General features: G+C 44.4%; 1 protein-coding gene across 1 annotated transcript; it reads right to left on the bottom strand.

Annotated features, from left to right (window-relative positions):
• Window positions 1-642: 642 nt before the first annotated feature.
• NOTUM (notum, palmitoleoyl-protein carboxylesterase) lies at window positions 643-24481 on the bottom strand. The gene is made up of 12 exons (XM_048491526.1): window positions 24284-24481; window positions 23362-23739; window positions 22063-22115; window positions 20462-20557; window positions 13039-13099; window positions 8011-8069; window positions 7061-7163; window positions 5349-5540; window positions 4850-4950; window positions 4280-4427; window positions 3372-3419; window positions 643-2039 (listed from the first exon to the last, which is right to left on the bottom strand). Exons 2-12 carry the CDS (start codon window positions 23718-23720, stop codon window positions 1733-1735), a joined length of 1527 nt encoding a protein of 508 aa, XP_048347483.1. The 5' UTR covers window positions 23721-23739; window positions 24284-24481; the 3' UTR covers window positions 643-1732.
• Between the last annotated feature and the right edge of the window lie 1268 nt (window positions 24482-25749).

Below are 25749 nucleotides of genomic sequence, written 5' to 3'. Positions count from 1 at the left end.
GCAATAGTTTGTTATAGTGTTACACAGAAATAGTATCCCTTCAACCATTTTGCAGCTTCCCTTCCCCATTCCTTTTCAGGCAATTGGAGCACAAACTACCTACATCCTTTCCCTTCCATCTACTCAATAAAAAGAGCATACTTCATTGAAAAAAATGAAAAATGAGAATTTAGAAGTAAACTCTGAAACAAAAATTGACATGGTGCAATGGATTGTTTTAGAGTCACAGCATTATAACAATTACTTTTTAAGGACACAAAAAGCCTTTCGGCAGCATGGCAAGGAAAAATGGCACCTGGGTGGAGCTGATTGTGAAAAAATAATGCCAATATGCACAGGGCCTCTGCAGCAGGAACCTGTACTCCATTCCTTCCACAACTGGACTGTATTCCATGCAAAAAGAATGTAGTAATGTAGGTTTGGGAAACAGCATACTGAAGATGTAGGACACCTAGAAAGAGGAAATGTAGAGCACAATATTGTGTGGATCCTTTTTTTTTAAAAAAAAGTGTTCCAGTCTGGAAAAACCTCTGTATGGAAGTAACCCAAGTTTGCCATTCCATTGCTAAGACCAGAAATGCTATGGGGCTATGTGTTGTATCCAAAAACCTATTTCTTGATAAATGTACAATTGCAACTTGATTGGACCTAAGCAGTCATTCTGTATTTTGCATATTTTCAGCATCTACCAGCTTGCTGTTTTATGTCTAATGATAGGTGATTTCTTTCACATATAGATAACAATTTACCCGCATGAGGAAAATTCTTTGAACAAGGGATTCAGGGTGTTTATAGCTGGATAAAACTTTTCCCCGGGGGCTGTAACCATTATCTTTTCCTATGCATGAGTAACAAGAAGCAACAAACATATTGCTATGGAATCATGGGAATCTAATAATAATTATAATAACAGTGCCACTGCTGACCCTTGCCCTCTCCCAAACATACATGATCCCAAACATACATGATTAGAAGGAAACCTTTTCCAAAGGAGAAGTATTTACAACTTTACAACATCATATGAGCACATCGTGGGTCAGCTCTTATAAATAGCATTTACATATTAAAATAAATATTTTCACATTGCCAAAGTAGCACAAGGTGGTTTGTCATGATTTTTAAATGTTACAAAACAATATCATTACTCTTATATTTTTTGCTTATTTCTTTAAAAATTAAGTAATAAAAATCATTTTATAAAATAATACAAAAGTAAATGGAGTACAAGAACAGTCCGTTTCTAGCCTGTGTGCTTGGTTTGTACATTATGTTACATCATGAGCTGCTGACCTCCAGGAAGTCATGGAACCATACCTTCATTTCTAATTGGATAAATAATCCAGTGATTTTTATCCCCCCAGTATTGTCCATTTATGGTGTGAAACATTCTTGAAAAAGGCAAAAGAAGTATTACGTTTCATTTAGTTCTGGATTTTAGTTCAGATTGTGAACTTTCTATGCAGTTGTTGCATGCAATAGGGAATTCATATGGACAGAGTTTCTGCTTAGCTGAGAACGTTCCTTAAAGTAGAGGCAATGTTTCAATCAATTGGTGTGAAAATCTGCTCCTTTTATCTTGATACGCAATGGTACCATAAGGTACATGAAGGGGTTTGGCTGTGTAGTTGCTTGTGAGGTGAAAGTGGGCAAGGCAGGCAGGAAGTTTGAGAGAGGAATGAAAAGGCTCCTTCACTTCAGGCAGTCACTCAGTCCTCCCTAATGGAAAACTGTCCTAGCTGCCGCTGTTCAGCATCCCCAGAAGTTTACTCGGTTCCAGGCCCTGCTGCTGTGCCATCTTCTGCACGTCAAAACCCATGTGCATGAGAAACTGAATCACATTCATCTCTTGCCCAGTGTATTGGTCCTGAATGGTAGGGCATGTGGGGTTACAGTGTGGCCAGGGACAGCTGTCAATCAAATGGATAGGACAGCCTTTCAGTGGGGCTTTCCCGTTCTTGTTGCTGTCATGTAGGCTGCGGTCCCAACAGTGCAAAGCACGGGGCAAAGAGGTCCCTTTCACTTGGATGTCTGTCCAATGACTGCAAAAACGAATCATACAAATTACATCAGTGTATGGAATATCACTCTGATACTCATTACCCATTTTCACATCAATTGGCACATCAGACTTCATGTCACTATCCAAAACACAGTAATTGAGCCAAACAGCTGCTCAACACAAGCTGCAATCTTAAGAACACTTTCCGAAGAGTAAACCCCACTGAATAAAACTGAAATTATTTCTGAGTAGGCCCTGCTTAGTATTGCTCTCCTAGACCCCACAGAAGTTGTGGACTTAATTTGCATGCAGATGTGGCGACATCACAATGCCACATTCCAATATTGTGACAGAGGTTTGTTCATGCCAAACTTGCTGATGCGCTTGCACACTCCCCTGCCTCCCTCCACTTCCTCTATGGAACAGGATCAAAGGCCTCTGGATTTGGAAAGACATGAATCAAACTCCAGTTGACTGTGACTTCCAGAGGCAAGGGCCTGTCCAAACTAAGAGTTATTTCCTTCACACAAACCAGGAATCTAAATCTCTGTTTAATCCCAGGTTAGAATCCTAGGTTGTGAGGTGAAAAGAAGCAACCATTTGCCCAGGCACCTGCAGTTGCTTGCCATGGCTGGGTTCAAACCAGGCTTTCCAAACCAAGAAGTATTCAACTGTCTATCACATATGAGAGGAAGATGGGGAAGAGATGGGAGCACACAAGCACAACAGCAACAAGCTGTGCTTGTGCCTGCCACGGATAAATCTGCATTTGTCGTGTTTTTGTGTTCACATTCAAGGTGCCATAATAGAATAGCTACTGAGCAACACCAAGAAGAAAAGGCGCCCTTGTGCAGCCAAGAAGGCAAGTAGGTTTCTGGAGCCTAAATATTTCACTGTATGTAATGTTTCCCCAAGTCAAATCCTACAACAGAGAGGAGCCAGTTTTCACAGGCTTAGAAAGCTATTCCACAAATCTGGGCTTGGATTTGAAGGCGTCTTGAGCAGAGTTGTGCTAGAGGAATTTCCCTGACACACCCCCTCCTCTTACTGCAGTTTTCTGTGCCCCCCAAAATGGTGCTCCTGCAGGCCAGTGGACCCCTAAGAACAGTGTGGGGAGCAATCTGAAGAAGACAATTGGTAACAATCTCTCTCCTGGAAAAAGTTGTTCTATTGGAGGAGATGTTGCTGCTCTGAAGAACAGCATTATAAGGTCCAAGCCCTGGTGAACAATTACTATAAGAGTAAGACCTCCATCAGTGTCCCAGGTAACCTTTGTTAAGTGGGGAGGCTGTGGGGCAGCCTTCCATCATGCTCTTGTAGATATAAAGCCTCATTCTGGATATGTGCAAAACTTCTCACTTTAGACACTTACGTTCGTGTGATGATTTCATGAGACAAACAAGCTGGAGCAAAGCTGGCACTGGAAAAAAAAGTGACATGAAATAGGTGTAACATAAATATTTCTGCATTCCTTTCTTAGCAACCCAAACTTGCACTGCTCCTCGCAACATGGCTTGGGTAGCTCATTGCTTTATGGGTCTGTATAAGCCTAAATTGGTGGGGTGGCTGCTGGTTTACACTTGGAGCTCACATCTGAGCTTCTGTCAGGAAAACTGTTGTGCTCAGTTGATTATGTTGTGCTCAGCTGATTATGATTTAAATGGCCTGAGTCATTAGAGTATTAACTACATCATTGAACAAGGCTGCTTAGTGCTTTGTGAACACCCCTGTGGAGAAGGCTAGAAAAGATATAATAATAGACAGGAGTGAGAGCAGCAGTGGCGTAGTGGTTAAGAGCAGGTGCCCTCTAATCCGAAGAACCGGATTAGAAAAACACTTGATTCCTCGCTCTGCTACTTGAACTATGGAGGCTTACCTGGAGAACTAGATTAGCCTGTGCACTCCAACACATGCCAGCTGGGTGACCTTGAGCTAGTCACAGTTCTTCTGAGCTCTCTCAGCCTCACCCACCTCACAGAGTGTTTGTTGTGGGGGGGGGGGAGGGAGGGAAAGGAGATTGTAAGCCCCTCTGAGTCTCCATGTAAGACAGAAAGGGGGGATATAAATCCAAACTCTTCTTCTTCTTCTTAAGAAATAAAAGCTCTAGCTCAATGTTAGCTGCTGAATTTTCAGTAATATTGTTTCTTTTATTGTGATACAAGATTTCTAAATGCACTAAGATGTACACAAATGTTTAAAATTGTTCTAACAATGTGACTTTTTACTCCACATCATAAAAAACACTTGAAGTATAAGGAAATTATAACAGGTAAGACTAACGTCACATCCTTGAGAGTGTTCCTCAGCTCACGGCCCAGATTCTGTATGTAAAGCCACTGCCCCTCTTGGACTGGCTGGCCAGTCAAATGTACATTATCTACAGTCAGCTGAGCTTCATCAAAGAGCCACTGCACCACAAAAACAGGACCTACAGAATGACAGAATTGGAGAAAGATTTCATCACGATTAGGGCTGCAGGGTTAACTTGGCAGAACTCATTAACAAAAGCTTTATACGATTAACTGGCACAGGATATTTTATCAGTGAGGCTGAAAAGTTAAGGACATGCTTATTTATTGAGGAAATTTCAATGCTGAGAGAAGAAATTTAAAATAAAATAGTAAAGACTTCTTTCTAAAAATATTGTTGCTTTAATGAAATTATCTATTACGCTGATATTTTAACAATTCGCCAGTTTACTCAGCCAGTCATTGGTTAAAAGGCACAGGATTAACCAACCAAAAATGAATTAACTAATTGTCATCCTTAGCTTTTATTAGTTATGATAAGGAAGAATTTTCTGGAATATTTCACATCACCAAACAGAAAGCCTGCCTTTTACATACTTACATCGGAGAGTGGGATAAATTTTATAGCCAAAGAAACAATTCCATTCCTCGCCCTCTTTAAACTGCATTTTGCAACGTTCTGGAATAATTCCATTCCAATATCTGAAATATAAAATTATAATAATGGTTAATTACAGAAACTTGTTCAACTGTAAACATCTAACTTCAGTCTAAGGGATGCTGGAATAGTTATCTGTAAATGTGTGAATTCCAAAAATTATGGACAACAGAGGGCATCAAAGCTGCCAAGTTGAACCAGAATATACATCAGCAAAAATGTAATTCTCACTACATTAGCATGTCATATCTGTATATATATATGATGCCCAGTATGCTTTCAACAGAGCCTAGACATTTTGTGAATATTCATGCTTTTCCAAATAGAACTTTATCAGCTAAGTTCAGTAGATATCCTACTATTACAAAGAGAAAGAAAGACTGGGAGTCTCAGACCAGTGTCTGACTTTCTGGGAAAGGAGACCTTAGATTACTTTCAGTACCTAAGTCCTCTCCTGATGGCTTCTGTGGGGGCGCAGGTTATGCTATCAATGCAGTCTGTTCTGCGATATTGTTTATTATCCAAGAACCAGCCAGAGTCTGCCAGGCCACGGACCTGAATCCCAGGATATCCCATCTCTTCCAGCTGCTCTGCTACACGGTCCACATTCAGGAGCACCCCTGTTCCACCAGCACTGCAATGACAAGATTAGTGTTTCAGTAAGATTAGTAGCTCAACTACAGAAGTATTCACTGTTATTTACAATAGGCACCAGCAAAAGTTATACTTTTCCAAGCACACTGACTTAAATGGGTATAATTCCTTTTAAGATGGAACTGTCAACTATCCAGATCCAATGAACTGAATCTTCATGGTGTTCCTTTAGTGCCTGTGTTAACATCATCTTATGTAAATGACACCTATGCTTGTACAAATTTTCCCATTGCCTATGTCTGCGATGCGACAGGCAATTCAAAGAAACTTGGTTGCACACAAGGCTGATTTATTCTGATTTATTAAGGAATTTGACAAATCAGGGATTCAATTAATAAAAACAGTGGGATTATTTAATTAGCCCTGCCATTGTCTGGGATCGAGCAGATGAACTGCATGTCTCTTCCAATTCTACCGTTCAATTCTCTAACCATTAGAGAGACTGCTTGTAAGATAAAGTGTGCAAAAAACTCCCATGTGTGAAAGGACTGTTGTCCTTTCACTCCTCAGCATTCACAACAGAGAATCCTGACCATCTGAAAGAAGTCCTATTTTAGTATGAAGAAGGAGAAGTGTCTGGATGTATACCCTGCTTTTCTCTCCTTTAAGGAGTCTCAAAGCAGCTTACAAACTCCTTCCCTTCTTCTCCCACAACAGACACCTTGTGAGGTAGATGGGGCTGAGAGGGTTCTCAGAGAATTGTGACTAGCCCAAGGTCACCCAGAATGCTTCATGTGTATGAGTGGGAAAACAAATCCAGTTCACCAGATAAGAGTCCGTTGTTCATGTGGAGGAGTAGGGAATCAAACATGGTTCTCCGGGTTAAAGTCCACTGCTTTCAACCACTAAACCAAGTGGCATCTTTAGCATTTTTAGGCACACTCAGTGTTGTTGTATTTGGTATCAAATTATAGCAGATATCTACATTCCCTCATGGTTTCCTGTGGGTATCAGGGATGACCAGAAGGGTGGAAATAGTTCTACCTCTCCAGCCATTCTCAGACTGAGAAAGTGCTTCTATTGCTGACCAGTCTTAGTAGCAGTGTTCTCCCGGCCTTGTGGATGGTTGAAAAGGAAAAATCTAGTTGCTTTTTGCTTGTCCAGGGGTGGATGAAAACCCAGGGGCAACTGAAAAGCATTCTGGGAACTTTTGTTGTAGGTCTCTACTAGTAGTATACTGGCAGCTATACTTACCCTTCCTTCTGTCCCTTGTTTAATATCTGTGTTCCCATAAATACAAGTAATGAAAGAATGATGTCCTTAATCCTAAATAATCCTTACTGAAAAAAACCTAACACATTTTGCCTGTATAGGCACTGAGATAGATGCAAGTGTCTCATAATTCCTCCTTTCAGGCAGAAATATCTACTGACAAGTAGGAATGACAAATGATTGAGTCTGTGTCTTGGACTCTATTTTGTGATGACTGAGATCCTGATTGGGATGTCTTTAGCTGATGTTTTTCTCCTTTCTACATAGCCTTCATACCCAAGCATGTACCTGCTTCCTGCCAGCAGAAGCACCTTGGCATTTCCAAGGCCTTTTCCCACCAACTCTTTTACAACCTCTTGTATGATGAGAGATCCCATGAAGACATATTCATCTGGAAAAAAAAAGAGAAGTGTTCTCAGTAGAGACAACTGCCTTCCTCTTCACTGAAGATTTGGGGTTAATGCTCATAGGAAAAGCATACCATTCCTTTATTCAAAAAGTTGCTGAAATGAGACATATCAACAGGGGAAAAAATGAGCCTGGAAAATACTGTAGTTTGGGCAGGGCATCTCACATCTGACACCTTTTCTTATCCATGGTCCTAGCTCAAATTCACATTGGTAGGTTTCATTTTAGAGGGCTTTGCATATTTTATACCACAGAATGTAATGTTTCCCAACCCTGAAATATTATTTCTATTAGAAGATGGAATAGCAAATCAGCATCTGAATTGCACAGATCTCTTCTTTGCTCACAAAGTTTCCGTCTCAACATCTTTTTCTGAGACACAGTGAACCTCCCTATGTCATTTCTGTAACAATTCTAGGCAGTGTACTGAGGTCCTCAAGTCCATGCACAAACATCAGGAGCATTCTTAATTCACTTAGCAAATCCTGGCACTGTCCAGTTCTTCCCTACCAAATATAAAAATTAAACTCTATTTATGGTGGTAGCTGCAGGGACTGGAGGAAGTTTATCTAAATGAAATGGGCTGCTTCAGATACTCAGGATACAGCTATTCCCCTCTGGCTATTGCTGTGACATCCCTGTGTGATGGTGCCCTGAACCATGACAAAGCAGGGTTTAGAAGCGGATGTTTTATCTAGAGGATATTTATTATTCCTTCCTGCCCCCTGGCAAGAGCCATTCCTTCATTTGCATAACTGTAGAGAAGCTGGGCCATATCCCTTTAATGCATTATGTCTGTCTGGCAGCAGGGGCCTGTCAGAAGCACTCACTTTTCTCAGTCTTGGCAGAGGCTCCACACCAGACATCGCTTGAGCAATAAGGGATGAAACTGAAAGAGACAAGAAGTATGTGAACACCACTATTCTCCTGACGTACATAGTGAGGCAAGATTGGGGTCAGGCAAATTAAACCCTACAGGAAACGGGAAGAGATCAATTTCATGCCCACTCAGATCTGAGGTATCAGTTGGATATTCCCCAGAAAGAAATCACTCAAGTAGCATTCCTTCAGATTTACTGACCTATCCTGGTTACAGTAAAATGTACATTTATTAAATCATTCCTTGTTTGTAAGAGTTGTTTCCTATTGAATATATACCGCTGTTCCACTGATTCTTGCTATTGTAACTGCAGCATGAAACACTCAGGGAGATCTGCCACAGAGCTTCAGTTGGCCACAACTTCCTCATTTACCACAGCAAACATTGGTGGATGAAGCAGCTGTGTCAAGCTCAAAGTGGTTCTAAACTCCAGTGACTCCATCTCTTTTCATGAGTCCATGTGAACAGAGAACTCTCACTAAGCTCTTCTAGTGACTGACTCAAAAATAAGGCAGCTAAACCTGTCAACAATCCTACATTTTAAAAATATTTTATGACAATAAATATTTTGACCTTTTGATATAACTTTTTCTCTTTCCACCTTGAGCATAAAAGATTTTACATGCACTTTTGCCAGTCAGTATCCTATTCTTCCCTGAAGTCTGCAGAGTGATGACCAATATGATTCCATCACAGGCCTTCTTCAGGCATCTGTCATCACAACCCTAGCAGAGAAGACTTGCTAGGACATAGCAAGGACGTAGGAAAGGAGGGGGTTTCTCGGGTTAAAAAAAAAACCCATTACATGTCCGAAGCTCCACCCCACCCCCCACCCCCGTTTGTGGGTGTTTTGTATTTTTTAAGGGTTTTTTTTCAGTTTTTTGCCTGAAGGGGGTGCATTTTTAGGCTAGCAACACCACAATTTCAGGGATTTGTTGAGAGACTCTCCTGATGATACTACCTAGGTTTGATGAGATTTGGCTCAGAGGGTCCAAAGTTATGGGCTCCCAAAGGGGGTGCCCCATCCCCCATTGTTTCCAAGGGGAGCTAATAGAAGATGGGAACTACACCTTTGAGGGTCCATAACTTTGAATCCCCTGAACCAAACTTCACCAAACCTGGATGGTATCATCAGGAGAGTCTCTTACCAATACCACCCAGGTTTTGTGAAGTTTGGTCCAGGGGGTCCAAAGCTATGGACTCCCAAAGGAGGTGCCCCATCTCCCATTGTTTCCAATGGGAGCTAATAAAAGATGGGGCTACACTTTGAGGGTCCATAACTTTGGACCCCCTGACCCAAACTTCACCAAACCTGGGTGGTATCATTAGGAGAGTCTCCTAAAGATATCCTGAATGTTTGGTGCTGCTAGCTTAACAATTGCACCCCTGACAGCAGACACCGCCCAAATTTCCCCAGATTCTCCTTTTAAATCCACCCCCTTTGGCATGGATTTAAAGGGAGAATCTGAGATCCCCAGTTTAAACATTGAAAATGATGCTGATTCAGGGTGGGGGAGAATCCACCACAAACCAGCATTATTTTCAATGTTGTTTTAACTGGGGATCCCAGATTCTCCCTTTAAGGTGGATTTAAAAGGAGAATTTGGGCTCCCTTGTTTAAATACCATTGAAAGTGATGCTGCTTGTGGGTGGATTCCAGCATCACAGTGGCCACCCGTGGGAGGGGGGGCGCAAAACTTAGATTTTGCACCGGGCTCCATTTTCCCTAGCTACGCCTCTGCCCAGAGGGGGTAACAGAAGGGGCTGCCGGCTGGGAGCCCAGCTGGTGGGGGGCGAGGAAGGGTGGGGCTGGGGAGTCTGCCGTCCCTGGCCTCAGAGAGCTGTTTTTATCAGCACTGAGGCTGGGGGTGGGGCTTGGGGAGGTGTGGCCCCGCCCACAGGGGTGGGGGTGGGCTGGCCCCGCCCCCTGAACCCCCCCATAAAAATCTATACCTATGTCCCTGGGACATAGTAATGGACTACCTATTCCCAAAATTAGAGTCAATGCAAAGTACATAGTGCAACATTAGAACTATCACAGTGGCAGATGGCCACTTCTGCTTATCCTACATTTAGGGAAAAGTTAAGCCTGGACCATCCCTAACTGAGATACCCTCTTTCTCTAGTCCAGGGGTCCCCAAACTTTTTAAACAGGGGGCCAGTTCACTGTCCCTCAGACTGTTGGAGGGCCGGACTAAAAAAAACTATGAACAAATTCCTATGCACAAATGATTGTAAAATGTTTGATTTCACCTTTCAGCCTTTCTGTCATGATCTATTTTTAGAACAGTGACCAAAGTATGTCAAGTACAGGGTGGGCTACAAATATTGTTGGGGAGGCTGTGAAATACCTTCCCCTGTTAAAAAAAGCAGAACTTTCCCAATGAAGCATTCCATCTAACCCAGGATCAGGTATCTTCCTGGGTTCTTTCCTCCCTAGCAGCCAGCAAGCGATTCACCAGCCTGGCTGATGCCAATGGGAGTGGGGTGGAACAGAAAGCCTGAGAGCAACACATGGAGTAGCCGAGAGGGAAGGGCGGAGCAGGCATTGCCACATGTAAGGTTTCCAACTCTGGGTCAGAAAATTCATGGAGATTTGGGGGTGCAATCTGAGAAAGGCAGGGTTTGGGGTGGGGAGCCCACCGTCCAAAGTAGTCATTTTCTCCAGGAATTGATCTCTGTCACCTGGAGGTCCACTGTAATTCTGGGACATCTCCCAGGCCTCCCCTAGAGGTTGGCTACATACTCTTTACATAGAGGTAGGTATCCCTACAAATATGTCTCAAGCTGCCTGTGATCCAGCAATGTTTTAGAAAGCAGCAACTCCAGTCACAGAGAAAGAGCAGACCTGTGGGCATTGCCTTGTTGTGACATAGGAAGCTGGTTGGGGAAAAAGGAGCCCAGGAGCCCAAGGGAGCAGATCTGGCAGACCCCGAAGGCCACGGGTATCTCCAGGGCTCTGTTTTTTCCCTCCAGCAGACTCCAACAGTCAAAGCCCACGTGGAGACCCGTCGTCGGCCTCCTACCAGCCGTGTGTCCCAAGCAGGAAGTGGGAGGGAGTGGGGATCGCCTTCCTGCTTGCTTCTCTGCTGCCGGGCTCTGTTGGCAGGGGGGAGCACTGAGCAGAGGTGTGGTGGCCCCCCATTCACAGGTTGTGGGGGGCCTGGAAGGCAGACGAGCTGCACTGCAAGCACAACAACCCAGTGGGAAGCACTCTCCCATGCGAGCCCTGCAGAAGCAGATGGCGAGACCCTGCCAGTTCTCGGGGAAGCGCCAAGGGGCTAGGGGAATCCAAGGTGGGATTCAGTGCCCTGTTCAAGCTTCAAGCAGTCGTGGGTGACTGTGTGTGTTTGGGGAGCCGGCACCATCTGTTGCCCCAGCCTCGAAATAGGAAAGCCTGCCCCAACTGGGGGCTCAACAGTCCACCTGTCCTCCCAAAAGCACGCTTTGTTCTTCATTCCCCCACCCCGAGCCTCAGGGCCGCTCTCTGGGCATCCAGGGACAGGGAAATCCCACACCCCGCTTTGCTTCCCCTCCCTGCTGACTGAAGAGGAGTCGCCCTCTTCGCTCCCCCGATTCTTCATGCTGGTGGTGGGGCGGGCGAGCCCCTTGCGCCAGAGGGGCCGATTCCTCCTCTCCCTCGAGCCCCCACTGCACGTGAATGGAGCCATCGCTGCCATGCCTGGCGGGCCGGATAAATGCCTTTAGGGGGCCACATTTGGCCCCCGGGCCGAAGTTTGGGGACCCCTGCTCTAGTCTCTCTCAAAACCTCGCTACAGTAGTTGTCTTTAGCACATCCTGTGGTCATGATTTCCAAATAACAATGCTGCACTATTTGGGAATATCTATACTTTATTTGTTCAAGTTTAATTTCATTGGAAGTGTTAAACACCAGACCAAGCTCCGTGTAGCCCAGCATCTCTCCCCCCCCCCCCCCGCCCCAGTTCCCAACTGGATGGCTCTGAAAGCTCAGAGACAGGGCACGAGGCAGATAAATTCCCCTGCTGTTCATCCCTAGTGTTTGAAAATGACAGTGTTTCTAAACAGGAGAGTTCTATTCAGCTACCCCAGCTAATAGTCCTATGTTCCACAAACATATCTAATTCTTTAAAAATAATGCAAAGTAGAGGCTACCACCTGAATTTATGGTAACAAATCCAATCAATTCATTATTTTATCTATTTACTTAATTTGTACCCTTGCCTTTCTCCACAACGGGGACCCAACGTGACATACATCATGTTCTTCTTCATCTTCTCATCCTAAGAACAACCCTATAAGTTAGGTTAAGCTGAAAGTGTACGATTAGGCTAAGGTCATCCAGCAAATTTCCATGACAGAGCAGGGATTCAAATCCAGCTTTCCTTGTCCACTACGCTACGCTACACTACACTGGCTCCCATTTATTGTTCTTAGAACTAGTTGCTTTAGTCTAGGGGTCCCCAATCTTTTTGAGCCTGTGGGTGCAGCAGAGCCAGCCAGCCACATGATTGCCACAGCTTCACTTCAGTAGCGCAGTACAGATCTTTGTGCTGTGGTGGCAGCTGCTTCCAAAGCAACATTTTAAAAATCTGCATAGCCTGTCAAATCTACAATAGTTCATCAGAAGTCTTGCTGGGCAAAAACCTTACTTAGTCCTGCTCACTTCCTAAAATCATTTGATAGGCATCAGAAAAGGTTTAATGGAGCCTATGGCCCCCACACTGGGGACTCTTGCCTTAGCTCTCCCTGAACCTGCTACTATTCATTCTCATCTTTTCAAACATTAGAAATGTTGTCCCAAATGTTGTGGGACACATGGCAGATACACAAAGGCTATTGTTTTCCATTAAATTACTTGTTATAAGTTGCAAGGTCCACGCCTGCTTATTTCATGTTTGAGCCAAATCCCCCTTTCCTGTTTGGTTCCTGCCCCTGTATCATGTTAACTTTGCACAGCTGCACTCCTCCCAACTCCAACAGCCATTCCCTTGCTTACACCATATTTGCATTCCACCAGTGTGGATTTTCTTCTGGTTGCGATGACAGAATGCCAGTTCCTGTAGATGAAGAATAAGAAAATATTAAGAGAGAAGGGGGGGGGGGGGACCTTAGAACATTAAAGCAGCCTTCTGCAACGTATGGAGAATGTTCAAAATGAACTGAACAGATGAAAGATGCTGAAAAGGAAAACAACCAACAAGAAAAGGACCTTCAGTCTTTAGCCTGTATCTTAAGTACATGGTTCAGAGCATTTTAAACAGTACAGTATTGTCCATTAAATTATTTCCAAATGGTTCATCTTGGTGTTACTAAAGGAAAGGGGAAAAGGAAGGCCTTGGGCAAAAGGTTGAATAGGATAAATTGCGGTTTCCAAAATGGGTTGAGAAAACTGATCTGTTACATCAAATAGCAATAAGGTTGCCAGATCCCCCACTAGGAGCATGGGATTGATCACCCACTTTGGGGTCCCTCCCCTGTTGCCATTCAGCCAGCTGGGGGGCCTGTGCAGTGAGGGGACTTACTGAAAACAAACAAAGGCGCAGGCTTCTGTCCCCAGAAATACATCAGCATCTCTTCTTGTGCTTGATATAAGTAATGTCATTACATCACCAGTGAAATGGGGTCACTCTGGTATTTGGGCAAAAACTCTATGATAAATGGCTTCCACCACAGTTTTTGCCTGATACCAGAGTGTCCCTTCGACACCGGCAATGTGGTGACATCACTTCCAGTGTGCACTAGAAGACATAGGCCTCAATTTTCTGATGATAAGTTTCTCCCCCCACCAACCCCCACCAGTTGTAAGTGGTATCTGGCAACCCTAAATAGCAGGTCCATTTCTATGCTAGGCAGATAAGCCAATTGATATATAATAAGCATGAACATATTCCAGAATTTCTTCTCGTTGGTAAAAAACCAAAATTCTTTCCCTCATGCACAGGCCTCAGGCCTCGCCGCCAATTTCCCTGCTGGCCTAGATTTCCAAGTCAAATCGCTAAGCATCAGGATTGGGACTGGTGAAAACGGAGGGAAAACAGGTACCAACTGCTGTCAAGGAGGAAGATTTCTAAGTAGAGTTGCCAGGCTATAGCTAGCAACTCCAGGGAGAAATATGGGGTTGAGGTCTAACAAGCTGGCACACTTACTTCACTTTCTGGAAAAAACAGAAATGCCATAACAGTCTCACTAGCATTTTGGAAAAAAAACTCAAGTTTTTGTGCAGAAGTACAAAATTCTAGAGTGTCTACCATGTCACTTTCATTTCCCCTAAAACAATGCAAACACTCTGACACAACAATGCTAGAGTTGCTGGCTGTCTGATTTTTATTCAGACAGTCCAGAGTTTATGCTTTATATCTGGGAAAGCAAGTGAGAAAATATGGGACTTATACATATCCACCATTTTCTTACTGAACAGCCAAGAGATGCAACTGAACATGAATAGGACCAACCAGATACAGCCCTCATCCTATCAGAACTTTGGCTTTCTCCAACCACCCAATCCTCAGCATCGGGAGGCAGGAATACAAGAAAGTTTGTCTTGTCTTGGCATGCTGTTCCCTGCGCTCCTCCCTCTCAATCTAGCAAAGAGTTTTGAGACATTGCATTTTTGAGTTTTTGTAACATAGGAATTTCTTACAGGAGGTAAGCCCCATTTTAACTGCAGTGGTTAACTGCAAACCTTACTGAGCTTTGAACATGTCTTAACAATAATAATGCTAGCACAGTGGTGGGATTCAGCAGGTTCACACCACTTTGGCAGAACTGGTTGTTAAAATGATGATTATATGCAACCAGTTGTTAAATTATTTGAATCCCACCACCAGAACTGGCTGTTAAATTATTTAAATCCCACCACTGTGCTAACATATGTGATAAAACATATGTTGATGAAACAGTTTCACATTCAGGCTGCAGAAGGGTCACTCAGCTGAGTCAAAGAAGGAACAGAATTGTGGGGGTGGGGGAAGGTGTTATTACAGAACATACAACCTTGCCTACTCAAAGAATCAATGCAGTCATGAGATCCTGACCCTAAGGAAGCATTAACCACTTTCAGAACTTTGCATCATTTCTTGCCCACTATCAGGGTTTTCAACAGAATAAAAACCCAGTCCCTCAATACCTTTGCTCCTGTTACTTCAATCACATTTGATATTCAAAGCTTAAATCATCAGTAAGAAAATTTCTATTTTTTCCTTTTAGGAAACATCTGGATGAAGCTCCTTGCCCCCAAATCCTATGACATTTTTTCCTGACTTTTAGTAAAATAGCCTTAGTAAACTCCAGGAACTCAGTGGGACTTACTTTTGAGTAAGCATACATAGGCTCAGACTATCTGAATTTAGCAATATGCCACCCGCATGTCTACTGCACTACCTAAATCTATACATTTTATTTCAATTTTCTATTACTCAATCTATATTCTGATACGTTTTTCAGTCAAATGACAAACTGGAGAACTCTCCAGTTAACTGTCTTCTAATTTTCATAAGGCTCTTGCACCCTATAGTCACTTATTTGGGAGCAAGTCCAAACTCCTGAATTCTCATATTTATTAAGAAGTATATCTCATATCTGACTCTATGACAACTGTCCTCTGTCCTGTTTCAAAGCAGCCAAATTTACTGGCACCAGATATGGGCCAACTAAGTCTACTCAGGAGCCTGACTCATCTTTTTGTCAATAAAGATAAAAATAACTGCTATAATGCTTGATCCTGTTAGTAGAACATGAAATTAATGTGTGTGAATACATGTGAACATGTGTCAGGGAAAAGTGCCCGTCCACCAATTTCCACACACCACTTTCCATGCCATTTCCCTTCCATAATCAAATATGTTCGATGCCGAACGATTCTGGCACATTTGTAGCATAAAAACAGACTCTGGATTTTGGTTTCCAACAAGTCATATAAAACAATTACAGTGGAACCTCAATTATCGTTGACTTCGGTTTTCGTCAGTTTCGGTTTTTATGGACTTTTTCTGGGCAAAATTTGTCTCAGTTTTTGTCGATTGCCTCAGTTTTCATCCTCAAACCCAGAAAAAATTTGCCCAGAAAAAGTCCAGGAAAACCGAAACCCAGGAAAAGTCCAGGAAAACTGAAACTGGCTGGGGTTTGAGGAAGCCTAGCAGGGAGGCAGAGGGAGCTCCTTATTTGGGCAGTAACATCAGGGGGAGTCACTGCCCAAATAAGGAGCTCCCTCTGCCTCCCGGCTGGCTGGCGTTTGAGGAAGCCAATTAATCCGTTCCGGGCACTTTTTGGAGTGTCTCGAATGGATTAATTGGATTTACATTGATTCCTATGGGAAATGGTGCCTCGGTTTTCATCGATTTCGGTTTTCGTCGATTCCTTTTGAACGAATTATCGATGAAAACCGAGGTACCACTGTATTGGATTTGATTTGCTTATCGGGAAATGTCACTTTAGACTACTGTCCCTACCCTGTACTTTCTATGATGTACTAAAGGTAAAACTGTACTTACTAGCCAACAATCAAACACCAATGTCTCTCTCTTCCCTCTTTGATAGACTTGCTAAAAACCTGCAGATAAAATATCCTGTGCCTTTAGCAGAGGAAATGGGCACTTGAAGCTTTTCATGACTGGCAGCTAAATAAAATCCCATTAAGCCTCTGCTAAATGAGTAGACATCTCTTCTCCAGGTTGTTGGCAACTCTACTGTTTGGTAGGAAGGCAAAATCTTGGTTTTTTTGTTTCTGAACCAAACATTTCAAAGGTAAAGGTAGTCCCCTGTACAAGCACTGGGTCATTACCGACCCATGGAGTGATGTCACATTACAACATTTACTAAGCAGACTATTTGGCCAATCCCACTGGGGGGGAGGGAGCAAATCTTGTTGTGGAGCCAGCACAGGGCTGAACTGACACATTTGCCTTCTCCACTGACACAAGGGGCACCCTTCCTGATGGGGTAGGGGTGGGGTGTGTGTGGCAAGGGCACCAGCAATCAGCCTCTCCACAGCTCTGTGGCAGCAAAACCAGGAAGCAGAGGCTACTATGGAATTATGTCAGCATCCAATAGGAAACCAGTGTGGGGAGAACAGACTGGAGTGGCATAAATCCATTTAGCCCTATAGAGTGTTTTCCAGCAGCTGGGTTTCTCTCTGACCAATAGAGGGGTTTCTGGTGGCTGGGCTGCTCTCTGGAGGCTGCAGTGTGGCAGCAGCACCATCCCTGCCCACCTCAAGCTATGGATTGGGCTGTATGTTTATGGGTGGGTTTGCCATAGCCTTTCCCCAGTCATCTATACTTTACCTTCAGCAAGCTGGGCAGTTATTTTACCAACCTCAGAAGATTGGAAGGCTGCGTCAACCTTGAGCTGGCTACCTGAACCCAACTTCCAGACTGAACTCTGGTCCTAAGCAGGGCTTTGACTGCAATACTGCAGCTTACTACTCTGCACCACAGTTTCGCTGAACTCAACATTTAGCAGCTAAAAATTGATCAAAACGGCACACTATCTATTATAAAATATGAGATGTAAATAGATAAATATCAGTAAACCTCCCAGATCATCTATATTGGGGGAGACAATTTTTTTCGTGCTTCCAGTATTTTTGCTGAAACCATCTGGCGACCCACGCAATGCCGGCACATGTTCCTCCCTTCCCATTTCCTCTTACAATGTCAGTGTCTCGTAACAACATGAGATGCTGTCTAATAGACAGTGTGTTAGCCCCACTTTAGGGAGAGAAAGTGTTCACTTCCTAAAACTGAGGAGTAGCAAGTGTGCTTTTGGAAAGAGTTGATCCCTCATCCTGTGGTGGCCCACTCCAAACAGACAGAGACAGGAATAGGAAGCAAGCGAGGCAAGCAAATTAGAACACTTTGCTGTTTGCCAGCCGACTTCTTTTTTGTGTGAACTTTGCCCTGTGCAGTTGCAGCGTCCATGCATTAACTCTGCCCCATTGTTATAACTGTTGTTTTATTTACTTCCAGGGAAAGCAATGGCAAACTACCTCACAAAAATGGCTTGCCTATAAAATCACTGCTCGCAGTGGTACCCCAGGGTCGGATACGACTGAAGGGGAAACTTTACCTTTACTTTATAGTGTTTTTAAACTGTTTCTTGTTCACTCTGCCTTGGTTCCTTCACGTATCGTGTTCCATCATGAATTAGGGCATGGCCTGATTGTAAAGGGAGTCGCTTAGGAAGCAGAAAGTGTACTCCTGTCCCCTGCAAAAAAGCCATGCAACCGGAGAAGTGTCAGCCTGTTAAGGCCTTTGTCTGCTCCAAGGCTGAAGAGGGCAGGAGGGAAGGGGTGGTGGGGAGCAAGGGATCCCTGGACAGGATGTACCATCTGTGGGAACCCCCACATGACCATGCCCCTTTCTATGACAAAAGGTATAGAATGTTAGAGAAATCAGGTTCCTTTGAGCAATGAAGGAACAAATAATATATACAAATACATTTTGATCTTTAGGATAAAACTGTTTGTAATGGGATAAATCCAACCATCTTCCAAATAGCTTTCCTGCAATGTGACTCCTCCTCCAATAGAAGAGCCATTTAGTTTGAAGGACAGCTCCTTAGCTTGACAGAAGGCTTCCAACATGAGCCAAAAGGAAAGGTAGGGTATAAATATTTTAATAAACAAATTAATTAATTAACTACGCTCAATAGAATGGTGGACTAAGAGTAGGATTCACCCCATTATTAGGCAGTTCCAAACACAGCATAAGGGTTACCATGCCACCAAAGCCAACATCAAAGCATCTACTTATTTAGTTACTTCATTTATACCCTGTCTTTTTTCCCAATGGGGACTCAAGGAAGTTTATATTGTTCTCCTCTTTTCTGTTTTACCCTCACAACAACCCCATGAGGTAGGCTAAGCTGAGAATGGGTATCTGGCGCAAGGTCACTCAGCAAGCTTCGACAACAGAGTGGGGATTCGAACATGGGTCTTCTGGATCCTAGAATGACCATCTACCAATATACTACATTGGCTCATTTCCTGTGCATCTCCACTAGCATATTTTCCTATCATGGTGTGACACTACTCAGCAAGGATAGGGAGCCCTCCAGCCTCTTTGAAAAGCATGCTATAAAAGTTTTGAGTTTACTAAATTCTCATCTGTTCTGAGTTGGCCCCTGGAGGAATTTGCCTGGACACCCTACAGATCATCTCCTTCTTTTTGTCCTTCTGCAATCCTGGAAATGTGTTATCATTGGTACCAGCTTTGCAGCATATACAACTGCATAAAGGCTTGCAGAGATGTCATCCCTAGTCCAATAAAGTGAGACAATATCTTCAGAAGGGGATGCAAGACCTTTTATTTTATATAGTTCCTGTCTCTATATAAATTTTTTCATATATCTGCTTAGAAAAGTGGTATATAAGAACTGTAAATAAATAACATAATACAAAGTTCAAACGGAAAACTGGAAAAAATTAAAAAGGGAGATATATGATAAATGATTTTTTCATTTAGATAAGTATTGAATGGCACAATTAGTGATCTCTTTTATCCTAACGTTACTTTATGTTTATTTTCTATTTTCAATATTGTCATCAGAGGTAAAGCAAGTCTCATAAATAAACCACACAAATACATAGCTTATTCCTGGTTCCTGGATGTAGCCAAATGGGAGGTATTCATCATTAAAACTGACCTGGGTAGAAATGCTAATAGAAAGATCAAAGACCTGCATACTTTCTCCATATATAACAAGGGAAAGTCTGCTGCACATCCATTCCTTTACCATGTTGAGAATTGTAAGGATGAGTCTGAATTACAGAATGTTCTCTGAGGCAAATACATCAGCATCTCTCTCTCTCTCTCTCTCTCTCTCTCTCTCTCTCTCTTAACTTTCTGTTATTTGGGGGGAAACCCTATATCTTTCAGTGAGCATTTTTAACGTTTGGATAGGTAGCATCTTCATTATGCATTTTAAAGAAATCTGGCTGCATTATTGCCATGTTGTTGGTTTTAATTATTTAATTTAAAATGGTATGCTTTTATTCTTCCTTCATGAGTCACTTTGGGTGCAGAAAACATAGCATGCTTATGTAACTGAATCAATTAATAAACAATAACCAAAGAAACACCTGACCTGGATAACCCAGGCTAACCTGATCTTGTAAGATTTCAAAAGCTAAGCAGAATTGGCCCTGGTTAGTATTTGGATTGGAGGTAACCAAGGAAGTCCAGGATCAGATGTAGAGCAAGGCAACGGCAAACTACCTCTGAATGTCTCTTTTCTTGAAAACTCCACAGGGTCACCATAAGTCAGCTGTGACTTGACAGCAAAAAAAAAAAAAAAGGAACAGGAACAGGAGTGTTTTCCAGAGAGATATTGTTACACCAGGTGCTTTTATTTGTATACTTAGCAAAAGCAACATATTTTTAGAAAAATAAATGTCAGTCTGATTGGACTAAAGAGCTTACCAGTTTTGGTCATGGGCCATTCCTTGGAGCTCATAAGTTTTCTCATTGTTTCATAGCGAGTGTTGCAGTTCTCTCTGTTGAAGCAGTACCAGCCCCCTGATGCATAAGAGCAGGAATCAGATAACATACTTCACCAATAACATTTTGCTTTTTAGAATGTAATTTGAGGGTGCCTGAAAATTAACTTAATATCAAATGGGCACTATTTGAATATTGTTTCTATTATGTTACAGTACATTCCATAGTTAAAGAAATAAGCATTCTAACACCTGTGTGATGGCAAGATACAACTCGACTGTGTCCTTCAAGTACCATTTCTCAGTCCAGTAAATTAAAATGCTGTATTTGATGGAAACAACAGGATGGAAATGATAGGCTGCTGTCATTTCCACAGGGGAGGTATAATCTGCCTTGAACAGTTCCTTGAAAATATCATTAATTTAAGTGGGCTTTTCCTTAACATTTAATTTTTCAAAAAACAACTGGATGCCTTCAACTTCTATATTTAGCTAAACCCTGATCCATGCTCCCCCCCACCCCCCGGCCCCACCTTCAGCATAATAGTCAATTCCAGGCCTCACTGTTCACACTGCTGTGCAAACAAAGATGAAAAGGGCCTGCCTTGCACTCTGAAGCTCGCCTGGATTCAAGAACTTGAAACCGATGGGACTTACTTTCAAGTAACGGCACAATTCTGTTTTATCTTTGGGCATCACCCATGGGGCCCTTTGTGAAAATCTAGCCATAATCTAGCCATTTCAGTTAGACATGGACGACACAGCAGGACAGATTCACATGAGACGCCCGCTTCTGCCCATGGATTTCCCTTGCTGGATTTGGATGTGTATGTTTATGAATAGATGGTAGAACCACTCAATGACAGAAGACTGCTTCTATACACAGTAGAATTCCTGAGAAACATTTTCAGGCTGCATCTGTGATGCTTGGCAAGGTTAAATTTTTTTTATTTATTTCATTTATTTATTTCCACAATGTTGAGAAATCATTATTGTCATACTAACTCTTGGCTACAGATTCTCTGTGGTCACTTCCAAAATAATGTTGAGGCTGTAGTCTTAAGTGTCCTTTCTCAAAAATAAATTTTAGTGAAATCATTATGACATTTCTAAAAAGATCATTTGGAGCTAGGAGGTAAAAACCAGTTGATTGCTATCACATTATTCAGGGGAAAAGACAACCGATGGATGTGCGTCTGGAGGAGGGAGCTCATTCAATGAAGTGAAAATTTGTACAGAGCTTTACTATATGTATATAATGAAAACAAGAAAAGTCAGTGCTACTGTGTACAAGCAAACAACAGAAAGAAATAGACTGAACAGGTAGCTTTGATTAAAGCTGGTGAAGTTAGCCTGCCAGTAAGTTTGCAGGAGGCAGCGACATATGAACTAGTAAAAAAGGGGGAAGAACGGGGGTCCTGCTAACAGAGAAGGCATCTAGCACATACACACATGCTGCAAGTCCTTTGAAGTGAACAGCTACAAAGCTCTTCCACCATCCTCCGACTTCTACAAAAAGAAACCTACACTAATTGAACTTTGCTTAAATAAATGAAAATAAAATTAAAGAAAACTCAAGCTCACCTTCCAGGAATAGCAGCCACCTTCTACTGCCTTTCGATTCTTTGAGGTAGTAGCTAAAATAAAAACAAATAAAAGGCAGCGTGAACTTAATTAGGGAGACTGGCTCACTCAACCACAAACTCTTTGATACACCAACTCATTATAATATCAAGAGGGTTACATAAAATCTTGGTTAAAGAACAAGAGAAAGAAACAGGATGGCTGTCAGAAGAGCTCCAAACAGAGTCTGATCAAAGGGCCTTCTCGGGGACCCAGAGCCAAGCTGGGCTGCCTTTCATCTTGCTCCAAAATAAATGCATTAAACAAATTCCTAGCATTCCTAAGTATTTCCAGGCAGGAAAGAGTTATTCCACCTGTTACTGACTGTGTTCTTGGTAATGGCCACATGGTGGAAGCAGAGCTTGAACACAAGACAGAATTGTTTCAGCACTTTTTTGAAGTTTTTCTAAGTATGCTTATAACAAGAACAGAGAAGAACCAGAATAATGCATTAATAGTAAACAGCACAGTGAGCTCTCTGAGGCCTCTCCAGCAAAAAAAACCCCAAACCCCAATGCTTTAGAGAGCCATGTTTTCCAGATACAGCGAATCAATGAAAAGAGTTCTGATTTTTGAAATAAGACCATGATAGTGAAGTTGCGGGGAATGGAAATCTCAGTGGACAATGCTGCTTTAAAAATCAATTTATACAGTCCCAACTTAGAGCCACAGTTTTCTGAAATAAAAGGGTTCCACTGACTATGTTCTAGGGATTGCGACAGCTGTAAAAACTTTATAGTACGCTTCAACGTGTTTGAAGAAGTGAGCTCTGAAAAAAGCTGATCTGAAATAAAGTGTGTTAGTCTTTAAGGTCCTACTGAACTCCTGTGTAATTTTCCATCCGCAGCCCAGCATCTGCAAATATAAAGAATCCTAACACAAACTAAGGAGACACAATAAAATGAAGCATGAGTTACATGATCCAGTCCTGATTCTTCACACTACCCTTTTCTTCACCTGGATCCATCTCCAGTGACTATTTTCTGCACTTTGGACTCTTGGGGTGTGCGTGTGCTGTGTTGGTGTTGACAAACTAGGGGTGACAGAGAACCACAGTCTGCTAGAAAGAGTAAGGAAAGGACGGGGAGGGAGCTAGAGAAGTGAAAACGTCCGAGTGAGTTTGCTGGGGGCTTCCGGAGAGGCACAGGAGGCAGCAGGCTTGTAAGCTGCCCGTGGTGCTCAGACCTGAAGAGCCAGGAATGACACCGGCGAGGCCGCCATAGGAAGAGGAGGTGGGGGCAGCTAGGAGCGAGCACTCACCCAGCAGGGCTGCCGTCGTTGCAAGTGACCGAACTGTTGAGCAGCAAGTGGAGCCTCAGCTCCTGGTGCAGATTCTGCGCCGAGCAAGGGTAGAGGGACTGCGCCAGGCTCTTAATCTGAGCCATAAAACTGTCCATGTTGCCCTCGACGGCGGTAAAATCCAACGGGAAGCTCTCCACCGGTTGCCCCGCCGCCTCGCTCCGCTCCCGGGCTGCCGCCGCGGCCGGCTGCTGCTGCTGCTGTTGCTGCTGCTGCTGCCCGCGCCGCCTCCAGCTTTTCCTGCCCTCCCCGCCAGGGCCCCAGTGCAGCAGCCCCACCAGCAGCAGCAGCAGCAGCATTTGCACGGCGCCTCTGCCCATCGCGACGCGGAGCCACCTGCTGGGAAGGAGGGAAAGAGAGCCTGTGATGAGCGCGGCTGGCGGGCAGGGGCTCTGTCGCCTCGGGCCGTCGGTTGCGCGCTCTGCCCCTGGCGGCGAGCGGCGCTTCGCGGGCTCTCAGCTGGGGGGCTCCGGCCTGTGTCTGCTCCTCCGTGCCTCGCCTTGCCAAGGGTCTCGCCACGCCGGCCCCGTCGAGCCGCCAGGGAGGGAAGCGGCCAGCGGGCGTCGCGAGCGGGAGGGAGCGGTGCCTGGTGCCCGAGCTGTCCGGGCTCTGCGGCGGGGCTGGCGGGCGCTCGGCTTTTCTTGGCGCACGGACTCGCCTTCTCGTCCCAAACCACAAACATGACAAGAGGGGCACGGAGTGCACGGGGAGCCCGCCGGGGGCGCCGCCAGCCCGGGCGCCGCGTGGGGCGGCAGCAGCCGGCCAGCCCCCGCCCTGCCCTCCTCCGCCGCCACCACCACTACTCCCCCACCCGAAGAGGAGGAGGCTCCTCAGAAGGGGAGGGAAAGAGGGAGTGTGAAAGGAGGAGGGGGAGAGACTTTACTTTCATTTCCCCGCCGAGACGTCGCTGGCTTGGCCGCCCTTTCTTTCTTCTCTGCCTTTCCCTTCCAGTCCCGTCTGAAGAGGCGGCCAGTGGGTGCCAAAAGCACCTACCCCGGGCCCTCGACTAAGCTCGCAGGGTGCCGCTTCAAGGCTCTGAGTTCCAAGGAAGAGGGGTCCAGTCGGGGCTTGGAGGTGTCCCCCTCCCTTCTACAGTCCCGTCGCCCACTCACCTCTTTGGCAGTCGGAGGGAGGGGGGCAGCAAGGGCCGCTTCAGCAAAGCTGAGGGGGGTCGCCAGCTACACAGCACTGCCCGCCCGCTTTTCCCAAGATACCCCGCCCAGCAGGAGTCCTGCTCTGTGTACCTCAGGGATGGGATTCATTCTCCAGCCCCCCTTGCCCAGAGTCCCCCTTTCCCCGCGTTCAGTCACATTCGGGGTTTCCCTATTCATATGCTGCGCCCCTTCGACTCTCCTGTGCTGAGTGTGAATGGAGTATGCATGAATGATCTTGAGAAGACTGGTTCTGGTGGGTTTTCCGGGCTGTGTGGCCGGTGGGTTTTCCAGGCTGTGTGGCCGTGGTCTGGTGGGTCTTGTTCCTAACGTTTCACCTGCATCTGGGGCTGGCATCTTCAGAGGGGTATTACAGAGGGAAGTCTGTTGCACACTTCCCTCTGTGGGTCTTTCCCCACTTACCTTAAGCCCCAAGCTACTTGAGGAGAGTAGCGCGGGGGTCCCCGCAGTGGCGTTCCTACCTAGGGACATGGGGTACCCTTTGTCCCCGGGCGCCCCCCATTTGGTCACGTGGGGGGGCGCCAACATTTCAGGGTCGTTTGTATGTTTTTTACATTTTAAAGTGTTTTTTCAATGTTCCGGTTCAGGCGCATTTTTACAGTTAGCGGCACCAAAATTCCCTGGGTACCACCAGAGATCACCCTGATGATACACCTAAATTTCAGGATGTTTTGACCAGGGGAAGGTGTTATGGACCCCTCAAAAAGGGGTGCCCTCATCCCCATTGTTTTCAATGGGAGCTAACCCTGAGATGGGGCTACCCATTGAGGGACAATAACTTTGGTAGTCCTCCTGAACATAACTTCACCAAACTTGGGTGGCCTCATAAGAATTGTTACCAGATGATACCCCTGAAATTTTGGGGGTCACTAGCTGTAAAAAAAATACACCCCTTTACAGGCACCCCAAGAAATTTGCCCAAGATTCTTTTTTGTTTTGTAGTGACTTTGCTACATTGTAGCCAATGGGGAATTTCTGAGTGTGTAGGCAGGCTGCACATTTTGAAGATAGAGGCACCAGACCTTCAGGGTGGCTCCAGGAGGGCATCCTGCTGACTGTATCCAGGTTTGGAGACTTTGCTTATGGGGGGTTCACTTTATGGGCCCCCCCCCCAAAGGCTTATTTTGTTTCCTTTGCTCCTGCACATGAAAGCCTGTGGGCTGAGTCCTCCCAGAAC

Source organism: Sphaerodactylus townsendi, linkage group LG03, assembly GCF_021028975.2.
Source record: "Sphaerodactylus townsendi isolate TG3544 linkage group LG03, MPM_Stown_v2.3, whole genome shotgun sequence".
NCBI classification, from domain to species: Eukaryota; Metazoa; Chordata; class Lepidosauria; order Squamata; family Sphaerodactylidae; genus Sphaerodactylus; species Sphaerodactylus townsendi.
This window is presented reverse-complemented; position numbering and strand designations above follow the sequence as displayed.

Bases quoted from the DNA above. Each gene is read 5' to 3' on its own strand.
- NOTUM (XM_048491526.1), bottom strand. From the start codon at position 23,720: ATGGGCAGAGGCGCCGTGCAAATGCTGCTGCTGCTGCTGCTGGTGGGG. The intron at 20,558-22,062 runs GTGAGCTTGAGT...CTTATGCATCAG, and splicing joins GTGGCTGCTATTCCTGGAAG to GGGGCTGGTACTGCTTCAAC. The intron at 2,040-3,371 runs GTAAGTGTCTAA...TCGTTTTTGCAG, and splicing joins CATGAAATCATCACACGAAC to TCATTGGACAGACATCCAAG.